At 55.7% G+C, this 21,944-nt stretch overlaps 1 protein-coding gene across 5 annotated transcripts in view; it reads left to right on the top strand.

The window, feature by feature from the left end:
• Nucleotides 1-21,944, top strand: part of NEK6 (NIMA related kinase 6) — a 97,538-nt gene that overhangs the window by 55,447 nt on the left and 20,147 nt on the right. For all 5 annotated transcript variants that reach the window (XM_025360656.1, XM_025360659.1, XM_025360658.1 and 2 more), the window contains 5 exons: nt 1,626-1,766; nt 3,027-3,089; nt 11,071-11,181; nt 16,226-16,334; nt 17,220-17,327. In XM_025360656.1, the coding sequence (XP_025216441.1) occupies nt 1,626-1,766; nt 3,027-3,089; nt 11,071-11,181; nt 16,226-16,334; nt 17,220-17,327 (532 nt within the window). The remainder of the gene's footprint in view (nt 1-1,625; nt 1,767-3,026; nt 3,090-11,070; nt 11,182-16,225; nt 16,335-17,219; nt 17,328-21,944) is intronic.

Here is a 21,944-nt window from a genome sequence, read left to right as displayed (position 1 = left end):
TGGCCTGGAAGAGACATTTTCACTTTACCTTTTTCCCTGCCTTTCCAGTGAGTTTCTATTTTTCATTTATTCATGATTCAGGGTCCCAGAGTAGGGATCACCACGTAAGCAGGTTCCCCTCAGGCACCCTGGGAGAAGGACGGAGGAGAAGTCGATGGACCCAGCTTAGACCTGCCCAGGAAACGTGCCCCTGCTCCGCAGCCATCTCAGGCTGAGACCCAGGTGGTCCAGCCAGCAGTTCCTGGTGTTTCCGGGTGGGGAAGCAGCTGTCAGAAGGGCCAGTCCTGTAGTTCTCGGTTTGGTCTTGATGCCTTCCGCCAGGGTGCTGACTCCCAAAGACACCTCGGTGCAGCACCCAGCTCAGTGTGACCCTCAGCAAAGAGCCATTTCATGCTAGAAAGTTGAACTGCTGGTTCCTGCTTCAGTTGGGGCAGTGGCATGGAGCCGGGTGATGTGGGCATGGCTGGGCCCTCTGGGCCTCAGTTTCCTCATCGGGCAAATGGAGACACAACAGGGCCCATCTCACCATAGGGCAGCCCAGAGATGTGGCATCCTCTCCCCTTGTCTGTCTCCTCCTTCCCTGGCCCAGGGTTGGCGCCCCCTCCTGCCTTTTCTTGAGAGCTCACTGCACAGATGTCCCGGGGCCCTCCTGGCCACTGCGGCCTCACCTGGAGGCTCCATCCCTGGGCAGGTCCCAGCGCAGGATCACGTGTTCCAACGCTGGCCCCTGCTGAGTCTTTGTGGAGCTCTGGTTTCTTCCCGGCACCCTAAAAAAGTAGTTTATTTAAAGCATGGGCTCAGTGTGTAAGGCCGCACATTTTTTTGAGTGGGGGACAGAGTCTCCATTACCCAGGCTGGAGTGCAGTGGCATAATCTCTGCTCACTGCAACCTCTGCCTCCTGGGTTCAAGCAATTCTCGTGCCTCAGTCTCCCGAGTAGCTGGAATTATAGGCATGTGCCACCACACCCAGCTAATTTTTGTATTTTTAGTGGAGACGGAGTTTTGCCATGTTGGCCAGGCTGGTCTCGAACTCCTCACCTCAAGTGATCCGCCTGCCTCAGCCTCCCAGTGTGCTGGGATTACAGGCATGAGCCACCACATCTGGCCAAAGCTACAAATATTAACCTGCGTTTTCTTGTCTGAGATGGGGAACGGCTGCCCCAGGAGGGGAACTTACCATTTCTTACAATGACCTGGGGCATTTGGCATGGTGGCCATGGGCTGGGGAGACCTGAGCTGCACCTGGCTTGCTGGACCCCAATTTGGGCATCAAGGATTCAGGAGAGGATGAGATGGGCAAGGCCCCTGGTCCCACGGAGCTAACCCCCGGGGATGGGATTCAGCGACAGCAAACAAGCAGTCAGATAATGAAGGCGGTGATAAGGGCAGTGGGGAGCGTGAACAGCCTCAGTTTTTCACCTGCAGTGGGGGTCCTTAAGGGGAACCAGGGACCCTGCACAGAAAGCCCCTGGGGATGCGCCTGGGAGGCTCTGAGAGCAGGGTTGGCAGCAGAGTCCCTCCTTCACCCTAAAGGGTGCTGTTGGGGTGCTGGGGCTCTAGGGGTCGTCCCCAGGCCTCTGCTCCAGCCTGGCTGCTCACGGAGACCCTCTGTCCCCTCTTCCAGAGGCACCCCAACACCCTGTCTTTTCGCTGCTCGCTGGCGGACTTCCAGATCGAAAAGAAGATAGGCCGAGGACAGTTCAGCGAGGTGTACAAGGCCACCTGCCTGCTGGACAGGAAGACGGTGGCTCTGAAGAAGGTGCAGGTGAGCTGATGACCCATGGGGTCAAACCTGCATCTCTGGAGGCCGTCTCTGCATCTGGACGGGGTGCCCGGGCCAGTCCCTTCTCTCCCCTCCTCTGTGAACGAGGGAAACAGCACCCAACTCACTGGGTTACAGGGAGAACCAGGTAGACGCCTGTTCACTGGGAACCACAAAGGAAAAGAAAAACAAGCATGCATTGAGCGCCTGCTGTGTACTGGGTCATGCAAGGAGCACATGGAGCCTGGCAACAGTCCCGTGGGTGGGGACTGTCATTTCATGTCTCAGATGAGGACAATCTCTCAGAATACCCCAGGGTCCCAGCGTGTCATGGGGGAGCTGAGGTTCAGACCATGTCCACTCATCCTTGCACCTGCGCTTGCTCCACAGTTGTGGGCTTCCCGCCTTCTGCGTCCCTCCTAAATGGAGGAAGTAGATCAAGCGGCAAAGTCAGGACGGGAGCCATGTCCACGGGAGCCGCAGGGCCCATCTGAACACGGCTTTGCTGGAGGAAATGGCTTCAAATCCTCCAGCAAAGCTTCCTAAGCCCCTTGATTTGCTTACTTGTCCTTAAAGAATGAGATTGAGAGCCTGGGCAGAGGAGGCCCGGGAGAGAGAATGGCGTCGGGGAAATTGGGAGAGAACACCAGTAGCTTCAGGGCACTGGAGGAGCAGCGGGGTCCTCTGTCCAAAAAATGACCAGTTTCACTCTTGATCTTTTATTTTTTTTTTTGAGACAGAGTCTCAGTCTGTCACCCAGGCTGGAGTGCAGTGGTGTGATCAGCTCACTGCAACCTCTGCCTCCCGAGTTCAAGCGATTCTTCTGCCTCAGTCTCTTGAGTAACTGGGACTACAGGCATGCACCACCACACCTGGCTAATTTTTATATTTTTAGTAGAGACGGGGTTTCACCATGTTGGCCAGGCTGGTCTCAAACTCCTGACCTCAAGTGATCCACCCACCTCAGCCTCCCAAAGTGCTGGGATCACAGGTATAAGCCCCCATGCCTGGCCCTCTCTCTCGATCTTCTGGGGAGGGGCTCACCTGGCCTCCCTGTCTTGATTCTTTAGTGCCACGATGGGTTTTGTGGTGGGACAGTGCTGGGGGGCCTACAGTGAGCAAACCCTACAGGGGCTGGGGTGTGGGGGGTCCCTCGGTGAGGAGGTGAGAGAGCCGGGACTGGAAAGCAGACCCCGTAACCCCCTACAGGGGCTCTGGACACAGATTGTAACCACTCCGTTTCTCTTTTTCCTCCCGCCCAAGATCTTTGAGATGATGGACGCCAAGGCGAGGCAGGACTGCGTCAAGGAGATCGGCCTCTTGAAGGTGAGTGCCCGGGGCTGAGCGGGAGCCTCGCCTCCTCCGGGAGGTTCTGGGGCCCCGGCTGGGCCACATCATGTCCATCACGGCGCTTGGGTGCCAGGAATCCGCAGCCCCTGCTAAGTTCACAGACGATGGCTTTCTTGGGGCAGCGGCTGGTGAGTTTTCTCATGGCCAGGCAGGAGCGGCCCCTGCCTCATCACTCTGCCCAGCCCTCGGGGTCTTTCCTCCTTGCTGGACGCCCCTCCTGCTTGTACATGGCAGTACCCGGCATAGAAGTCCTTCCCCTCAGGGCAGCCCTGACCCTGCCTCCCAGTGTTCTGTGGACCAGGCTTGGCCAGCCAGGGGAGGAGTTCAGTGTGGGGGTCACATCCAGACTGCAGCTTGTCTGGCTCTGCCTCTGTCTCCATGTCTGTCTCCCTCTTTTTCTCTTTCTCATCCTCTTTCCGTCTCTCCTCTCAGCCTTTTTCTTTGGTTTTTTTTTTGTTTGTTTGTTTGTTTTTATTGTTGTTGTTGTTGTTGTTGTTTAAGAGGCAAAGTCTGTTGCCTGGACTGGAGTGCAGTGGCATGATCATAGCTCACTGCAGCATCAAACTCCTGGGCTCAAGCAATCCTCCCGCCTCAGTCTCCCAAGTAACTGGGACCACAGATGCATTCCACCATACCTAGCTAATTTTTATTTTTTATTTTATTTTATTTTATTTCTTTTTTTTGAAACGGAGTTTCACTCTTATTGCCCAGGCTGGAGTGCAGTGGCACAATCTCTGCTCACTGCAGTCCCCACCTTCTCGGTTCAAGCAATTCTCCTGTCTCAGTCTCCTGGGATTACAGGCACCCGCCACCATACCCAGCTAATTTTCATATTTTTAGTAGAGACAGGGTTTCACCATGTTGGCCAGCCTGGTCTCGAACTCCTGACCTCAGGTAATCCATCTACCTCAGCCTCCCAAAGTGCTGGGATTACAGGTGTGAGCCACCACGCCCGGCCACATTTTTAATTTTTTGTAGGGATGAGGTCTCCTTATATTGCCCAGGCTGGTGTCAAACTCCTGAGGCCTCAAGCAGTCCTCTCATCCCAGCCTTCCAAAGTGCTGGGATTACAGGCGGGAGCCACTGCGCCCGGCCCCCAGTGAAACATACTGGATTTGCTCGGCAGTTTCCAGCAAAGTGGGATTGCTGGTGGCAGGGATGCCTGCTGAAGCCACAGCTGCAGAATTTCAGATTAGCAGTTTATTCTACCACACCCTACCCTGTTTTCTCAGGCCTTGGCCCTGCCCTTGGGGACTTCCAGGCTGGTGGGGAAGCAGATGGTGACCTTCCAGGGTGATGCAGATTGACTGGTGGGCCAGGAGCCCCGGGGAAACCCACTTCCTGAGCAGGTCTTACAGAGGCCAGGGCACCATCCCAGAATCTGGAAGGCCGAAGTGAGCCTGCCTGCAGGCACTGCTGCAGCGTGGATTATGGGAGGTTGGGGAGACAGAAAGCCGGACGTGGCGGCAGGGCCAGATACACACTCAGAACCAAAGGGGAGCCCCTGAAGTGGCTGCAAGCTGGGGGGCCATGGTGGGGTGTGAGTTGTGAGTGCCTGCTCTGGTGGCCCCCGGCCACAGTGGGTGATGGAGTCAAGGCTGGAGACAGGAGATGTCCTTACCGCTAACTATTATAGGTCAAAAAATATCCCTCGAAAGCGTTGTTTAAATGTTTAAGTAATGGTCAACTTGCTGCCACTTACCCAGCCCTGATCACCCATTGCCCTCTCCCCACCTTGCATGCCTTTCTCCCCGAGTGAGGGAACCCGCAGGTGAGCGTGCTGAGCACAGCCTGGTCTGGTCCCTGGTCACACAGATGTGCCATTGCAGCTCCTGCCTTGCAGGAGCCTGAGCCTGGCGTAAGCCCACCTGGCTGCGGAGGGGATTCTGCCCCTTCCCCAGGGCTGTGGTGCAGCCAAAGGCGTCAAGCCTGGGTTCAGAGGACACACCCCTCGCTCACTAGCTATGTGGCTGCGGGCCAGCCGTGGGCCTCTCAGGACCTCAGTTTCCTCATCTGTAAAGGGGGCATGATGACAGCAGGCATGCTGGAGGAGTCAGTGAGGAAACACGTCTGACGAGCTCAGGGCAGCACTGGTGTGTGGTACGCTCGCCGTCCAAAGCAGCCCGGTTGTCATGGTTACCACCTCTGCCCGCCAACGCCAGCCACTTTCCAGAACACGGGTCCCACTCCTCGGGTAGCCCATGGGAAGTCAACAGGATGTGCCGGGGCCCGAGGTGCTTCCTTCAAAAAACAAAAGGAAACGTGGTTCTCGGAGGGGTGACTGGTTGACATATTATATCATTCATGCCAAGAACCCAAACCCAAAACCTCTCAAGTACAGGGGGCTTGTCAGCACCACTGCCAAGCGTGGCACAAGAAGGCGGGTCGTGTGGAATACAGAAGTGTGTTCATTCATTCCGTGCAATTTCTGAGCACCACTGAATGCTGGACACCAGGATGCAGCCCAGTGGGGAAGACAGGTCATAGACAGACACTCTGTGTTATATCTGGGAGGGCCTGGAGCTTGTAGCAGAGCCCCTGATGGCAGAGATTCAAAGGACAGGGACCCTTACTCTCAGCTCTCCCTCCCTTCCCTCTGGCCACCACCACAGCCAGGCAAGGCCCAACCACGTTGCATCTTTGCAGCACCTTCCCTGTCCCTGGCCCAAGTGTGTCCCCTTCCAGACCCACCTGGGCCCACCAAGAGGCCACAGGCTGTGAAGTGGACCCCGTGTGGACCAGGTTCTAGACTCAGCTTGGCCCCTGCTGCTGTGGACCCGTGGCTGATCTGTTCCCCTCTCTGGACCTTGAGGATTTAGCCCAATGGATGTCCAGAGCCTCTTTCTGCCTGTGCCTTTGTCGACTACCTGGGCATTTAAGGGAGCCCTTCCTTAACCCCCTGCCCTCAGACCTGTAGGGAAATGGGGGAGGAGCCTCCCTCCTCCCCTCCCCAGGAACCAGCATCTCCTTGATGGGGCTTTACTTCCTACCCAACCCCTCTCATTTCTCCCTTGCTGGAGAAACTGTCATGCCTGGACTGCCGATGACCTGGGCAGTTTTTGGGGAGTCCTCCCTGAGAGGGTGTGAGATTTCCGGTAACATCATGAGGTGAAGTTCAAGAGGAGGGTGAAGGAGCAGGGTGTTCCCATTTATCCTAGTAGCAGCTTGTCCACGCCGTAGGTCGTGTCTTAGAGATTTGAAAGCACTTTCAACTTGCCATTCACGTGCTTTGACACTTTTTTTGGTAACTGAAAAACATGTCTATGGAGCGTGATGTGTGCTGAGGACAGCGACGTGATGGCCAGTGTTCGCGCAGGACGGCCTTCTCAACACAAAATCTGGGCAAAAGGATTTTCGTATTTCTTTTCTTTTGTTTCTTTTCTTTTTTTTTTTTTTTTTTTTTTTGATACAGGGTCTTGCTTTGTCACCCAGGCTGGAGTGCAGTGGCGCAATGTCGGCTCACTACAACCTCCAAGTAGCTGGAATAGCAGGTGTGCACCACCACACCTGGCTAACTTTTGTATTTTTTTAGAGACGGGGTTTCGCCATGTAGGCCAGGCTGGTCTTGAACGCCTGACCTCAGGTGATCCGCCTGCCTCGGCCTCCCAAAGTGCTGGGATTACAGACGTGAGCCACCACGTCTGGCCCACCTTTTTAAAATTTCCGTTTTTATTTTAGATTCAGAAGGTACACATGCAGGTTTGTTACAAGAGTGTATTGTGTGATGCTGAAATTTGAGCCTCTGATCCTGTCACGCAGATAGTGAACATCGTACCCAATAGGAAGTTTTTCAGCCGTTGCCCCACTCCCGCCCCCTCTTGTAGAGCCCAGTATGTCTACTGTTTCCATCTTTATGTTCATGTGTACCCAAGATTTAGCTCCCATTTATAAAAGTGAGAACATGCAGTATAGATGTGTTTCTGTGTTAATTCTCTTAGGATAATGGCCGCCTGCTGCATCCATGTTGCTGCAAAGAACATGACTTTTATTCTTTTTTGTGGCTGCATGATATTCCGTGGTATACATGTACCACATTTTCTTTATCCAGCCCACCATTTCTGAGCACCTAGATTGATTCCATGTCTTTGCTATTATGAGTAGTGCTGTGATGAACATACAAGCCCATGTGTCTTTTTGGTAGAACAATTTATATTCCTTTGGGTATATACCCAGTAATGGGATTGCTGGGTCAAATGGTAGTTCTATTTTTAGTTCTTTGAGAAATTTCCAGACTTCGTTCCATGGTGTCTGAACAAATTTACATTCCTACAACAGCATACAAGCGTTCTCTTTTCTTCGCAACCTCACCAACGTCTGTTATTTTTTGACTTTGTAGTACTTGCCATTCTGATTGATGTGAAATGGTATCTCATTGTAATTTTTTTTTTTTTTTGAGAGTGGGGCACACGCTGTCATCTAAGCTGGAGTGCAGTGGTGTGATCACAGCTCACTGCAGCATCAACCTCCCATGATCAAGTGATCTTCCGGCCTTAACCTCCCAAGTAGCTTGGGCTACTGGCCTGCTCACGAAGCCCAGCTAATTTTTTTTTCTTTTTTTTTTTTTAGTGACAAGGTCTCACTGTATTGCCCAGGCTGTTCTCAAACTCCTGGGCTCACGCAGTCCCTCCACTTCGGCCTCCCGAAGTGCTGGCATTATAGGCATGAGCCCCTGCACTCAGCCTATTGTGGTTTTTTTTTTTTTTTTTTTTTTTTGAGACAGAGTCTCTCTCTGTGGCCCAGGCTGGAGTGCAGTGGCTGAATCTCAGCTCACTGCAAGCTCCGCCTCCCGGGTTTACGCCATTCTCCTGCCGCAGCCTCCCAAGTAGCTGGGACTACAGGCGCCCACCACCTCACTCGGCTAGTTTTTTGTATTTTTTAGTAGAGACGGGGTTTCACCGTGTTAGCCAGGATGGTCTTGATCTCCTGACCTCGTGATCCGCCCGTCTCGGCCTCCCAAAGTGCTGGGATTACAGGCTTGAGCCACTGCGCCCGGCCCTATTGTGGTTTTGATTTGCATTTCTCTGATGATTAGTGATGTTGGGCATTTTTTTGTGTTTGTTAATTGCTTGTATGTCTTCTTTTGAAGAATTACTGTTCATGTCCTCTGCCCACTTTTTATTTTATTTTTATTTATTTATTTTGAGACAAAGTCTCACTCAGCCACCCAGGCTGGAGTGCAGTGGCATGATCTTGGCTCACTGCAACCACCGTCTCCCGGGTTCAAGCGATTCTCCTGTCTCAGCCTCCTGAGTCGCTGGGATTACAGGCACCCGCCATCATGATTGACTAATTTTTGTATTTTAGTAGAGATAGGGTTTCACCATGTTGGCCAGGCTGGTGTTGAACCCCTGACCTCAGGTAATCCGCCCACCTCGGCCTCCCAAAGTGTTAGGATTACAGGCGTGAGCCACCGCGCCCAGCCTGTTTACTTATTTTTTATTTTTATTTAGATAGAATCTCGCTCTGTCACCCAAACTGGGGTATAGTGGCGCAGTCTCAGCTCACTGCAACTTCCGCCTCCCAGGTTCAAGCGATTCTCCTGCCTCAGCCTCCCGAGTAGCTGTGACTACAGGTGCCCACCACCATGCCTGGTTAATTTTTGTATTTTTAGTAGAAATGGGGTTTTGCCATGTTGGCTGGGCTGGTCTCGAACTCCTGATCTCAAGTGATCCGCCCACCTCAGCCTCCCAAAGTGCTGGGATGACAGGCGTGAGCCACCATGCCCAGCCTCCTCTGCTCACTTTTTAATGTTTTTTGTTTGTTTGTTTGTTTTCTTATTGATTTAAGTTCCTTATAGATTCTGGACATTCATAGTTTATGAATGTTTTCTCCCATTCTGTCAATTGTCTGTTTACTCTGTTGATCACTTCTTTTGCCATGCAGAAGCTCTTTCTTTTAATTATGTCCCACTTGTCAGCTTTTGGTTTTGTTGCAATTGTTTTTAAGGACTTGGTCAAAAATTTTTTGTCAAGGCTAACGTTGAGGAAGGTATTTCCTAGGTTTTATTCTAGGATTTTTATAGTTTGAGGCCTTACATTTAAGTCTTTAATCAATCTTGAGTTGATTTTTACATATGGTGGAAGGTAGGGGTTCCGTTTCATTCTTCTGCATATAGCTAGCCAGTTAAGTGAGTAGGGAGTCCTTTCCCTTTGCTTATTTTTGTCAACTTTGTTGAAGATCAGGTGGTTATAGGTGTGCTGCTTTATTTCTGGGTTCTGTATTCTGTTCCATTGGTCTGTATATCTATTTTTGTACCAGTACCATGCTGTTTTGGTTACCATAACCTTGTAATATAGTTTGAAGTCCAGTAATGTGATGCCTCCAGGTTTGTTCTTTTTGCTTAGGATTGCTTTGTGTGCCACCTTCTGAAGTCCAGTCACCCTGTGTAAATTACCAACATTTGTTACTGACCAAAGTGCTTCCACAGGGGAGCCTGCTGCTAAGATGGCAACAGGGCTCCCTCCCAGCCACCCCTGGGAACCAGGATTGAATGTGCCGCACCTGTATCCAGAGCTATGCAGGGTGCCTGGTTCCTTGGAGTGGTGTCTGGATGTTTACTGAGCCCTGGCTGGGGGCAGGCAGGGGCCAGCACACCCACCTCAGGGTCAGACCTTGGTCCAGAGCAGGGGCTTGAGGACTCGGACAGGCAGTGGGCGCCATAGCAGAGAGGGATCAGTCTCTGGGGGGACCTGGTGAGAGGACGGACACATGGGGAGGAGCTGGGGCTAGTGGCTGAGCCCACTCTGGCCCCCAAGGACCTGAGCTGGGGCCAGTGGCTGAGCCTGCTGTGGCCCCCCAGGGTCCACACATGGGGGGCTGGCTTGGGGAATGAATTAATGAATAGGGGCTTACATGGCTCTGTAACATCTGCCCAGGCTCCCCTCATTTTAGAATCCATGGATGGGCACAGTGCATCCTTCTTCCAGCCACTTCCGGGCCTTTTGGGAAATGTGCTCACTATCGGCCTCTGGTGGTCAGCTGGTGTCTGGACTAGTCTGATCACACCCACACCAGGGCAGGATCTGAGAGAGCAGAGGGGACTCTGCTCTCTGAGATCCTGGAGTCACTTCGATATAAACAGTCAGCTTTGTTATGAACAGATGCCAGGGGCTCCTCTTAGCCTAGCAGGGCCTGACTTCCAGCCAGAGGGGCACCGTTCTGTCCTGCTCCATGCTCCAGCTCCGTGCTCCACTGCAGCAAACATGCAGGCTATGGTGCGAAGGACAGAGGCAGGGTCTCAGCATGAGCAAATCAGCTGGGCGGCTCTCATGCCTCCAGGGATTTTTTTCAAGATTTCACAAGGGCCGGGCATGGTGGCGTGCAGCCGTAGTCCCAGCTGCTCTGGAGGGTGAGGTGGGAGGATCGCTTGAGCCTAGAAGTTCAGTTTCAGCCTGGGCGACATAGTGAGATCCTATCTCTACAAAAAATATTTTTGTAAAAAACTGATTTCCCAAGAGACAGGTCAGGGATTGAGAGAGTGGGAAGGATGAAGGGAGGAGACGATCCTTCTGAGGAGCACCTGCAGGCTGGCCGTGTCTGAGCACAGGGCACAGGGACAGAGGTAGGGCCGGATGCCGCCCTCAGGGTCTGGTTGGTGAGGAGGAGGGGGACAGTCCTTTCCACAAGCCCATGCTGAGTCTCACGTAGCTCTGTGCAGCTGCCCTGGTACGCATTTCAAGAGTGTTGACCCGTGTCGTCTTCACAACTAGGCTTCAAACATGACTTCAGTTTTACAGATGAGGAATCTGACCCTCGGGGAGTCCAGCTGGCTTTCCTAGTGTCACCCAGGCCTTCCTGACTCCCCAGCACAGGCCTTTCTTTCCCTGGGACCCACTTCTCTGGCAAATGTCAGGGCCTCAGTGACCGACCGGGTGCCAGCAGGGTGCCGGTGGCGGGCAGGCGCTGGGTCTGTCCCGTCTTCACTGGTGCCCCCTCCCCTCTTTCTCTCCTCATGCAGCAACTGAACCACCCAAATATCATCAAGTATTTGGACTCGTTTATCGAAGACAACGAGCTGAACATTGTGCTGGAGTTGGCCGATGCGGGGGACCTCTCACAGATGATCAAGGTAAGCACCTGGCGGGTGGGGGTGCTGGGGCTGTGCAGCTCTGGAGCCAAAGGTGGCAGTCTGCCTTCAGCCCAGTCCTACGATGCTCTGCCCTTAGCCAGAGGCGGCCGCCGGGGACCCTGGGCGCCCCTGCGGATGCCCACAGGCCTTAGCTGCGGTCTGGTGAGGGCCTCTCAGGGTCCATCCCCAGCTGCTGTTGCTGGAGGCCTCTTTCTTTCCATTGGCCTCAGGGAAGCCTAGCTCAAAAGAGCCCGTGTGCAAAAGCAAGGCGAAGGTGGCGCCAAGACAGGATGGTGGCTGGGAGGGGGCCAGCCATGGGCAGAAGGAACCCCTCTGGCCACCCCCCGTGCCCCAGCCTGTACGCAGGCACGTGAGCCACTTCTCCTGTGTCACAGAAGGAGCAGGGGCAGCACCCTGTTTGGTCCGACCCCAGCTCTTGGGAAAGCATCTTGTAGATCCCACTACCTCATTTTACAGGAGAAAACTGAGCCCAAAGAGGTTAAGAGACTTGCTTGAGGATACCCAGCATTGTGGGGACAGAGCCATGCCTGTGGCCCAGGTCTCTTCCTGGCCTGGGACCCTTTGGTGGACATAGTCCAAGATGACTTCCCCAGCCCTAGAGGGGGAACTCCATTTCCATGTGCCAGCTGACGCCCAGGCCTGGGGTCTTCGAGAGATTGAGCGATCGTTCGAGTCACATGGGCAGGCTCAGCGCCAGGGCTGGCTCGTGCTCCGCACCCCTACATACCTCTCCACCTGCCTCACCCCACCGCCCAGGGCACAGGGCGGGGTCCACCGTGAGTCTGCTGTCCAGGACCACTGCAGCTTCAGTGAAAGAGCGGCACCTCCTGCCAGCCACCACCCAGCACAGTACGCTCAGGCATCCCTCACCAAGTCCCCGCTGTCCTCAGATAGCAAAGCTCAGAGAGGTCTAGTCTCCTGCCCAAGGCAGCTAAGCCTCTAGGTGGAGGCCCCCAGGCCTGCCTGACCCCCAGGCCCAAACCCTCAGCCCCTACTCCACTGTTCTTTAGTGGAGGTCCTCACATCCCTACTGGCTTGGACCTCTGTCCCCGGGGCCCTGCTGTGGCCCCATCACCTCTCTCCTCTGAATGCAGCCTGTCTGCTCCCAAGTGAGGCTGGGCCCCGCTCGAGCGCCTACCCTACTCACAGCCGCGCTTGGAAACGGGGCTGGATGTGGGTTCTCTGTCTTTCCCATCAGGCATTGGGGGTTGAGCAATTGCTTGGTGCTCTTCTGAAATTTGGCTCCTAGGAATATAGGCGTCACTGGGAAGTGGCATTACTTGAGCTGTTATCACCTGCTCTTACATTTCCGTTGACATATTAATGCCTTTGCAGGGATGTTAATCTGCACACAGATCCCTGGTGGGAACAGATGTGCTAGATCATGTCTTAGCTCTTCCTCTCCCCTGTCCCCGCTTTACTTGTTTCTCCTTCACACATTCCCTTGCTGAACACACAAGCATCATGCATCCGCCATGTGTCACCCTCGTGCCAAGAACTAGGGATGTCACCGGCATGGCTACTGCCCTCAGGGATCCCAGATTCTAACAGGAAGACCCTCGAACGAGTAGTTAGGAGCCAGTGTGAACAAGCCATGTGCAGGGCCTGTGGGAGTCAGGGAAGCCTTCCTGGAGGAGGTGACACTGAGCTGAGCCGTTAGGGGAGGCAGGCTGTCCAGAAGCAGGAATGGTCCAGCAGGGATGGGAAAGGGAAAGTGGAGCTGAGATGGAGACGACTGGATCATGCGGGGCCTCTCACTCGAGGCTGGGGATCCGGGACCAGGCCCTAACGTCAGAGAAGCTTCCTAAGATTCATGGCCGGGAACAAACATGGTCAGCTTTGTGTTCTAGAAGAAAGACTAGAGGCTGGGTAGGAGAGGTGAGGGCAGGGACGGAGGAGGAGCAGGAGGTGAAGGAGAGGCCTCTCCCTACTGCCACACGGGAACACAGCCCATGGAGAGGACGCCCCACCCTCTCAGCCCCAGTGGAGCCCGGACACTGTGGCCTCTCAGTCCGTGGAGTGGGCCTGCAGTCAGACAGGCAGATGGGGGGCTGAGGCGGGGCAAATCCCTCTTCCCTGAGCCTCAGTGTCCACCGTGTGCCCGGCCACCTCTTGGAGGGAGCATTGTGGGAAACCCAGGCCAGATGCAGTCTCCTTCAGCAGAGAGAGAAGAGGAGGTGTGGGGGCATTCTATCCAGCATCCCTCCTCTATGCCAGGCTTGGGAGGGGGTGTCCCCTTCCTCTTCACCACTTCCTTGGCTTCCCCAGAGCCAATACTGGCTCAGGGTTCAAGTCAGTCATAAACCCAGCGGGATTGAGTCTAGGATAGGTGTGGCCTCAGTTTCTGAGCAGCCACCTGGCCCGCCGTGCCTTGGGTCCCTCCTCCTCCCCTGGCATAGTTCCCCTTACCACAGCCCCCACCTCTCTCCCCCCAGTGTCCCTGCCTGCTCCTGTTCCCTCCAACCCAGCTCAGGGGCCCTCACCTGCAGAGCTGGCTCGGTGCAGCTGCCAACAGGGGAGGCCTGGCAGTGCAGAGACCCACCCAAGTAAGACACGTCTCCTGGATGGCCTCGGGCGGGTCCCTATGCCTCAGTTTCCTCATCTGTAACATACCAGCACAGTGTCTGGGGCTTGGTGGGAGCTCGGTCCCCCTGGTTCTGCCTGCTCTCAGGCCACCTCTGGGTTTCCAGAGGAACAGGGGCCACCGCATGGTCGTCCCACTGGCCTCAGAGGCTGTCAGGCAGCAGGGCTTGTGTCCTGAGAGCCTGCAGCCTCAAGGGCTAAGCTGCGCCATCACAGCCATGGTGCCTGAGTTATTTACAAGGAAGAGTGAAGCTAGGAGCTGCCGTAGCCCCAGAACCCACCAGAGACTCTGCGCCTCCCTGCTAAATGTCAGACAGTGCTTATAGGACGTGACATTTAGAAAATCACCCCTCTCGGCCATGCGCATCCCTGCTTAAATGCTGTAATGAGGATTCACTCACGTCACAGTGTGAATAACATGCCAGCCTGGCCTGCCGCAGGCTTGGAGGTGGCCCGGGGTTGGGGTCTGTGCTGACACCTGGGACGGCTCACCAGAGAGGTTCTCCCAGAATTGCACCTCAGAACAGCCTTGAGGGGATTTATGGCGAGGCCAGGGGTTCCTGCCTGCGACTGTCCCACTGTGGGAAGCACCCAGACCTGGGTCCCAGCTGGGTGCCAGGTGACCTTGGGCATGTTCCTGAACCTCTGAGCTCGGTCTCCCATATCAATGGTTACTGGTGTTAATAGAAGTGAGCTAAGGGGGCCAGGCGTGGTGGCTCACACCTGTAATCCCAGCACTTTGGGAGGCCAAGGCAGGCAGATCACCTGAGGTCAGGAGCTGGAGATCAGCCTGGCCAACAAGGCGAAACCCCGTCTTTACTAGAAATACAAAAAATTAACTGGGCGTGGTGGTGCACACCTGTAACCCCAGCTACTCGGGAGACTGAGGCGAGAGAATTGCTTGAACCTGAGAGGTGGAAGCTGCAGTGAGCTGAGATCACGCCACTGCACTCCAGCCTGGGCGACAGAGGGAGACTCCATCTCAAAAAAAAAAAAAAAAGAAGTGGACTAAGGGCTTGGGCTTTCTCGGTGGGAGGCCTGGGGTTGAGCTGTGTTTCTGCCTCTTTTTGTGTGGCCCTCAGTTTTCTTTCCCCGGCTGTAAGATGGGCCCAGCCCTCCCTCTTAGGCGCGGCGTGGTGGCCACACCCTGCAGGTGGTCTGAAAGTGCCAGCCCAGATCCTTTGCTCCACCCACGCCCCTTCCCAGGCCAGTGTGTCCTGGTCAGTTCCCAGCTTCCCAGCACCAGAGCAGCTGCCCTGACCATCAGGCCCACAGCGCCGCCTCTGCCTGCTTTAGGGAAAGATGGTTACTTTGAAGCAAAAAGCCCCTGAAGAAAAAGCTGGTTTGCAGGTAGCTGGTGAAGTCCTGCCCCACTGCCATGGGCCTGGCATCCGAGAGCCACCCCCGTCTCGAGCTGAACCGTGGCTGTCACATGCTCTGGGCCTGCCCTCTGCAGGACCTTCTGTTACGTACGGCTCACTCAGTGCGGCCGGGGGCCTTTTGTTTTGGTTTCTTCCTGGATCACTAAATATGTTTTCCCAGGCAGTGAAGCAGAGTGACCCCGGCTTCCATTTGAACGTGTCCAGCCCATTTCCTCAAGGTTCTCGCCACGTTTGTTAAGAATTCCAGTGCGGGGCCCGGCGCGGTGTCTCATGCCTGTAATCCCAACACTTTGGGAGGCCGAGGCGGGTGGATCATGAGGTCAGGAGTTTGAGACCACCCTGGCCAACATGGTGAAACCTCGTCTCTACTAAAAATATAAACATTAGCTGGGCATGAAGGCGCATGCCTGTAATCCCAGCTACTCGGGAGGCTGAGGCAGGAGAATCGCTTGAACCTGGCAGGCGGAGGTTGCAGTGAGCCGAGATTGCGCCACTGTACTCCAGCCTGGGTGACAGGGCAAGACTCCGTCTCAAAAAAAAAAAAAAAGAATTCCAGTGCACTGAGATCTGCTGGTTCCGAGGAGGTGGGAGCAGCTGTGATTTAACCACCACATGTGTCCTGGGTGCCACCCTCCTGGGCCAGGTTGGGGCTGGGGACGGGGAGAGTCCACACCATTTCAGTCCTGCAAGGAACACCCTGTCTGGGATGTGTCCAGGAGGTTCTGGAAAAATGTAGTTGAGGGCCACTTTCAGCATATTTGATCTGGGTGTCCATGCAGCAAAGCCATTCGGACACGCCAGGCCTGTCTAGCCCTCACGGAGCTCTCGGGGTGGGGACAGAGTGGCCGCGGAGTGCCATTCAGGTAGAAGGAGAGGCATGGACACATCACTCTTGGTTCTGGGCTTATTGTTGTTTCTCAACTGCCCAATCCCCACTCCCTCCCCCATGCCAGGCACCAGTTGCCCACTGGGGAAAGAACAGAGGCAGTGCCCTGTGGTCACCCACCTCCAAGCCCGCTCACCCAGACCTATCCCTCTGCCTGTCTCCCCCGCTGCAGTACTTTAAGAAGCAGAAGCGGCTCATCCCGGAGAGGACAGTGTGGAAGTACTTCGTGCAGCTGTGCAGCGCCGTGGAGCACATGCATTCACGCCGGGTGATGCACCGAGGTACACGCCACCGGCCAGGAGCCGCCCGGAGCCCAAGTGCCCCTGGAGCCCCAGGAAGACGCTTCCCATGGCTCCTCCAGGGTCCTCAGGGGCAGCCCCTTGAGGAAGTTGGACCGCTCTGTATTCCCTAGGCAGGGAGGCTGTCCAGCAACCACACGTACACGCACCCGGGTCAGGGACCTAGGTGGAAAGTGACGTGAGCCCCAGCACCACTTCCAGTTCCCCACAGCAGCCTGGGAGGGAGGTGAGGGGAAGCCCCGCACACAGGGGCCTCTCATGGGGGCTTTGCCGTCCCAGCGGGCTGGGCTGAGAACGGGAGGCACCTGAGAGGGATGTTACCATAGCTGACATCACTCCGAGTTGTGAGAAAGGAGCCTGGTGGGTGCCTGGCAGGGCGCGGGGTCCTTTATGTAGGCTGCTTCCTGAACACCTCCGTTCCTTAACTCTACCTGTATCTCTCGGTGTCTGCTGTATTTGAGGTCCCGCCCTCGCTGAGAGCTACGGCACAGGGTGCCCCACTGAGCGCCTCCTTCATTCGTTACACAGATTTTCCCTGAGGGCCTCCTGTGTGCGAGGCACTGGTCTAAGCCTGGAGGATACGGCTCTAGAGCCGGAAACAGGAGGACAGAAACCCCTGCTCTCTTAACCCTCACAGCAGCCCTGTGAAGTTGGTGAAGGGAGACCCATTTTACAGGTGAAGAAACTGAGGCTCAGAAATGGTCAATTTCCCGAGGTCCCACAGCCAGAGCCAGGACAGGGCCTTGCCCTGAGGGAGCAGGACCTGGGCTAGGCCTCACCTCACCCGGAGCTCCCCCTTCCTCTCGTCCTGTCCCACCTACCCCAAGCCTCCTACCTCACACCAACCTCCTTCTGCTCTCCCTGCAGACATCAAGCCTGCCAACGTGTTCATCACAGCCACAGGCGTCGTGAAGCTCGGTGACCTTGGTCTGGGCCGCTTCTTCAGCTCTGAGACCACCGCAGCCCACTCCCTAGGTAAGGGGGACCTGTCTGTGCCCCAGCATCCCCCAGCGGTCCTGGTGACCATGCAGGGAGACGCAAACATTCTCCCCACGTGTCTTTGGTCAGTTAGGGCAGGAGGATGCCTTTTTTAAGCCCCAGAGTTTTCTCATCTGTTCAGAACAGTGACCCAGAAGGGAGTCAGCCATGGCCAGAGGAGTCCAGCTGGGGCTTCCCGCACCCTCTGGTCACCTCCCGGCCCTTGCAGGAGAAGCTGACTGAGCCGGTTGCTTGGAGCTGGGGGTGTGTCTGTGGCACAGGGCAGCATCTTCCCACTGCTGGGAGCGTCTCGTTCACAGCCAGCACCCTGGGTCCGTCCCTCCTGGGGGCTGGACATTTGTGCTGTTCCTAGGTTTTGGCCTTTAAACCGGCGGTTTTGAGGCTGTGGGTACCAGGTGCCTGCCAGGGAGGAGGTGACATTGTAGCTGGACCATAAACGGTGACCAGGTGCTGCTGGGACAGGGAAGGCGGGAGCAGTGTTCCAGGAAAGAGTGGGTGAGCCTCGGCGTGCAGCTGAGCCTGGCTTTGCCACAGACCAGGGTCCTTGCAGGAGCGGTGAGAAAGGCGGGCAGGGCTTTGAACTCTGAGCTCAGTGGGCTGGACACCACCCTAGGGGTCCGGGGTTGCTGAAGGGCTGAACTCGGGAAGAGACTTGGTCAGATGTGTGTTTTGGGGACACGTGAAGCAATGGCAAGCTTTAGAATCCACACACTGGGTATGTAACCAAATGTGAGGGCTGGACGATGGAGGATTTTTCATTCAGTGAGAACACAGGAACCAAGAAAGCCCCGCATTCCCCCGCAGTGGAACACAGGAGCAGGGTCTCCAGCGCGTTACTACAAGGCTGTCTGGGTTTCACCTTGCCCATCTGTGGGCACATTTCCCAGAGGCACATGGAGTGGGCGAGGGCCCCTGCTTTCTCGGGGCTAGCTCCTGGCTCTTTGAGGTGCGTTTGCAGAGGAAGGTGCCCCCAGGCCCACCCGCTGTGTGCTGCGCCCACCAGCATCTGCTTCCCCAGGAGGGAGCTGGGCCCCAGGAGCTGCCCGCCACCTCCTTGAACATCGCCCCATTCCAGCTCATTTCCACCCCACTCCATGGCTCAAGCCAGGACGTCTCCCATCCCCAGACACCCGAGTGCCTGCAGCAAGTGGGGTGTGAGAGAGAAAGCAGCATTGTCTGGGCAGAGGCACTTTCTGGAAGTCACAGTGTCCTGTGGAAAGTGTCACTGTTCACACAGATTCCAGGGAGACTCTCAGCGCGTTGCACACAATTAGGAGAAATGTACGAGCCTAGAGAGTAGCGGCTCCCAGCAGCTGCTGGAGCCAGCGGGGCTGGCGGGGAGGGGCTTGTTTTGAAACTCTCGTCCCCACCTGGCCAGGCCTCAGGAGCTCTTCCTTTAGCTCCAAAGGGAAGATGTGTCAGGACCTACCTACCCCCGGGGAGTATGGGACACTCCACTCATGCCCCTAACAGCCCCAAGCATCCAGCGATCCTTCCCTTTAGCAGAAGAAGAATCTGAAATCCAGGTGCTCGAGAGATTTTCCTGAGGTCACATGGCAGCAGGCCTCTCCTTCCAGAACCCACGCTGCTTCCAGGAAACGAGGGCCGGGGCCTCGGCGGATACTGTCGGAGCCCCACTTTGGGGACCCAGGCCACCGACTCTCTGTTGCTGGAAGGAAGCCTTGTCTTTCCCTGTTCCCTCAAACATTGACTTCCCTTGTGAAAAACCAAGTGTTTCGGTCACTTTGGGACTATTTACCTATGTGGTTGAAGGGCTTCGAAAAGACCAGGAAATTCAAGGGAAGCTGTCAAAGAGAAGAGGTCAAACCGCTGCCTCCTGTCCCCTGTCAGTCAGCACCGAGCCTTTCTCTGTCCCACTGCAGAAAAGAGACTGCGGCGCTCCGTCAGAGCCGGTTAGGATCGCATCATTAGGAGTGGGCAGAGATGCGTCTCATCCGACAGTATGATTTTATTGACTTGGACTGGTGCACTTATTATATTAATGAGAAGGAATTGGAACTTGGGAGAAGGCCGCCCTCATAAGCCGGGCTCTACCCGAGCCCTCCGAGCGCCGACCAGGCCGCATGATGGGTAGAAGGAGCCCTCCTGGGGCCTGTCCCCGCTCCGGGCTGTGTGCCCAGCATCCAGGAGAGATGGCCAGTGAGCTGAGGCCTGCACGGAGCTGAGCAAGTCCCTCAGCAGGACGAGCTCCCAGAACCAAGGGCCTGCACCCACCAGCTTCCATAATGGTGACAGTGCCGAGCCAAAGCCCCTTCCACCAAGAGGTTCTGCACACTGCTGACTAAGTCTTGCACACACGTTTGGTTGGGCAAGAGATTGAACTAATTACCATTGCATCATGACTCAGGAGGGGCACAGAGGCCAGGGACACTGCACGCCCTGTGCGTGGGGATGAATTATGCATCTGCCGCACCTCATGTGCACCTACTACGTGGGAATGCTGTGCTGGCAGCCACGTTGCCCCGGCAACCACCTCGTCCCCTAAGGCTGCTGACCCAAGAGCTGGGCTTATGCAAATCTGGTCTCCTCCCACCTCCCCCTCCCGGGCCCCTCCCCACCTCTGTATTTGCTAACACGAGGCTGGCATGAAAGGGCATTAGTCAGTGCCATGGTCGGGCTGACAGGTGCGGTACCCAGCGGTGGCAGAGCGGCTGCCTCGGTGTCAGAAATAGGAGCCGTAATTAGAGCGCAGAACAGAATGAGCGTCAGACGAATTACCAGGCAGCAGATCATATTTGTCAGGAAGGATTGCATACATAAAAATTAAGTGACAGTACACGCCGGCGTAATGCAGGAAAAATGAAAGATTTGCCTATACACAGCTCACAAGCTGCAAGCAAGTGTCTCGCTCCGAGCAAGGCAGCAGCTGCAAGACAAATCACGGGGCTGGGAGAGCGGGCGGGCAGGCCTGGCTGCTCGGCTGTAGTGACAGGGCAGTCTCCGTGACAGCCACGGGTGACAGGGCGGGAAGGGCGGCTGGTCACACCCAGGCCCAGGCAGGGCCCGTGCTGCTGCCTCTTGGGGTCTGGGGGAGCAGGTCTGGTTGGGGATGACCCCGTCGGGCACTCGAGGTCAGGGCCCCACTGGGTCTCCCGGGGCTTAGCCTGGCCCTGAAGCGCAAACCCCTTCCTTCTCCTTCCTTGAGCCTACTGCCTGGCCCTGGGCTGTGTGCTGGGGATATGCAATTATGCAGTTTTCAAGGGGACAGACACAGTCTGTGCCAGGTGGCATGTTGAGGGGACAGGTGGGACTGCCTCTTGGGGCCCGCTGTGGGCAGGCAGGGCAGGTGTGGAGCTCTGTCATTCTAAACAGAGCCCCAAGGGTGGCCAGGAGCCCAGGCTGGCGCCACCCCTCCCAGAGCCACTCTCATTTCGTTTCTCTGTAGCCACTGAACTCACTGAAAGATGAGTTAACGACGAAGAAAAAAAGAGTTCAAAAAACATTTTGCTTTTTCGTTGGCCAGACATGGGGGCTCTCGCCTGTGATCCTAGCACTTTGGGAGGCTGAGGCAGGCAGATCAGTTGAGGTCCGGAGTTTGAGACCAGCCTGGCCAATATGGTGAAACCTCATCTCTACTAAATACAGCGAAAAAATTAGTCGGGCATGGCGGTGCCGCCTGTCATCCCAGCTACTCGGGAGGCTGAGGCAGGAGAATCACTTGAACCCAGGGGGGTCAGTTTGCAGTGAGCTGAGATGGCGCCACTGCACTCCTGCCTGGGCGAGTGACTCTATCTCCAAAAAAAAAAAAAAAAAAAAAAAAACCACATTTTGCTCATTTTGCTTTTTTGTAAATCATCACAAGGCTTATTATCCCATTTTACAGATGATGAAACTGAGGCTCAGGGAAGTAAGAGAGACCACATCCCTCTGGTCACCCAGCAGCCAGGTACCAGAGCCCCACGGGAAATCAGCTCAAGCAAGGAGCCCATCTCCAGGCATCAGCCTGCAGCATAGCCCAGGGAGGGTTTGGGTTGTGGGTGCCCAGGGAAGGGGTCGAGAGAGAATCCCCAGCGAGACCTCGGGTGCGAGGAACACCTAGGGCTCTGAGCACTGCTTCCTCGAGGAAAAGCCCATTTGACCTCGCCAACAGTGGGTGTTGGTGGGGGACCTGGAGCTCAGCCTGGGCCCCACAGGGAAGGACAGAGCCTCCTCTCGTGGTGTGTGTCAGCGCTGCCTTGCAGGGGATCACACCATGCTGTGATGTGTCTGCGCCCAGGCCTGGCACGGGGACCCTTGTGGAACATTTGTTGAGTGGACGGACGACCTTCATGGCCAGGCATCCCTGGGGACACCCGACAGTGCAGGCACGGAGGGCCATGCAGATGCATCCCAGGCCACCTCCTGCCCAGCCCCACCCTGTGTCCCATCCCAACAGTGCAGGACGCCTGGGAATGATCTGTCAGTCCCTCGGGCCCAGAATCCCTGCCTCAGCAGATGGACCTCAGGCCTGAGTTTCGGCCAAGGTTCTGAGCACTAACCCCTGGGTGGCAGTCACAGGTCTGCCACATTCCTGGCATTTTCAGGGGAACAAACTGTTAGGAAGAGATGAGCTGATGCCAAAAGGGGAGGGGA

This window comes from Theropithecus gelada, chromosome 15 (genome assembly GCF_003255815.1).
Source record: "Theropithecus gelada isolate Dixy chromosome 15, Tgel_1.0, whole genome shotgun sequence".
Classification (NCBI taxonomy): Eukaryota; Metazoa; Chordata; class Mammalia; order Primates; family Cercopithecidae; genus Theropithecus; species Theropithecus gelada.
The sequence above is the reverse complement of the archived record's forward strand: the minus strand, read 5'-3'. Positions and strand labels throughout refer to the sequence as shown.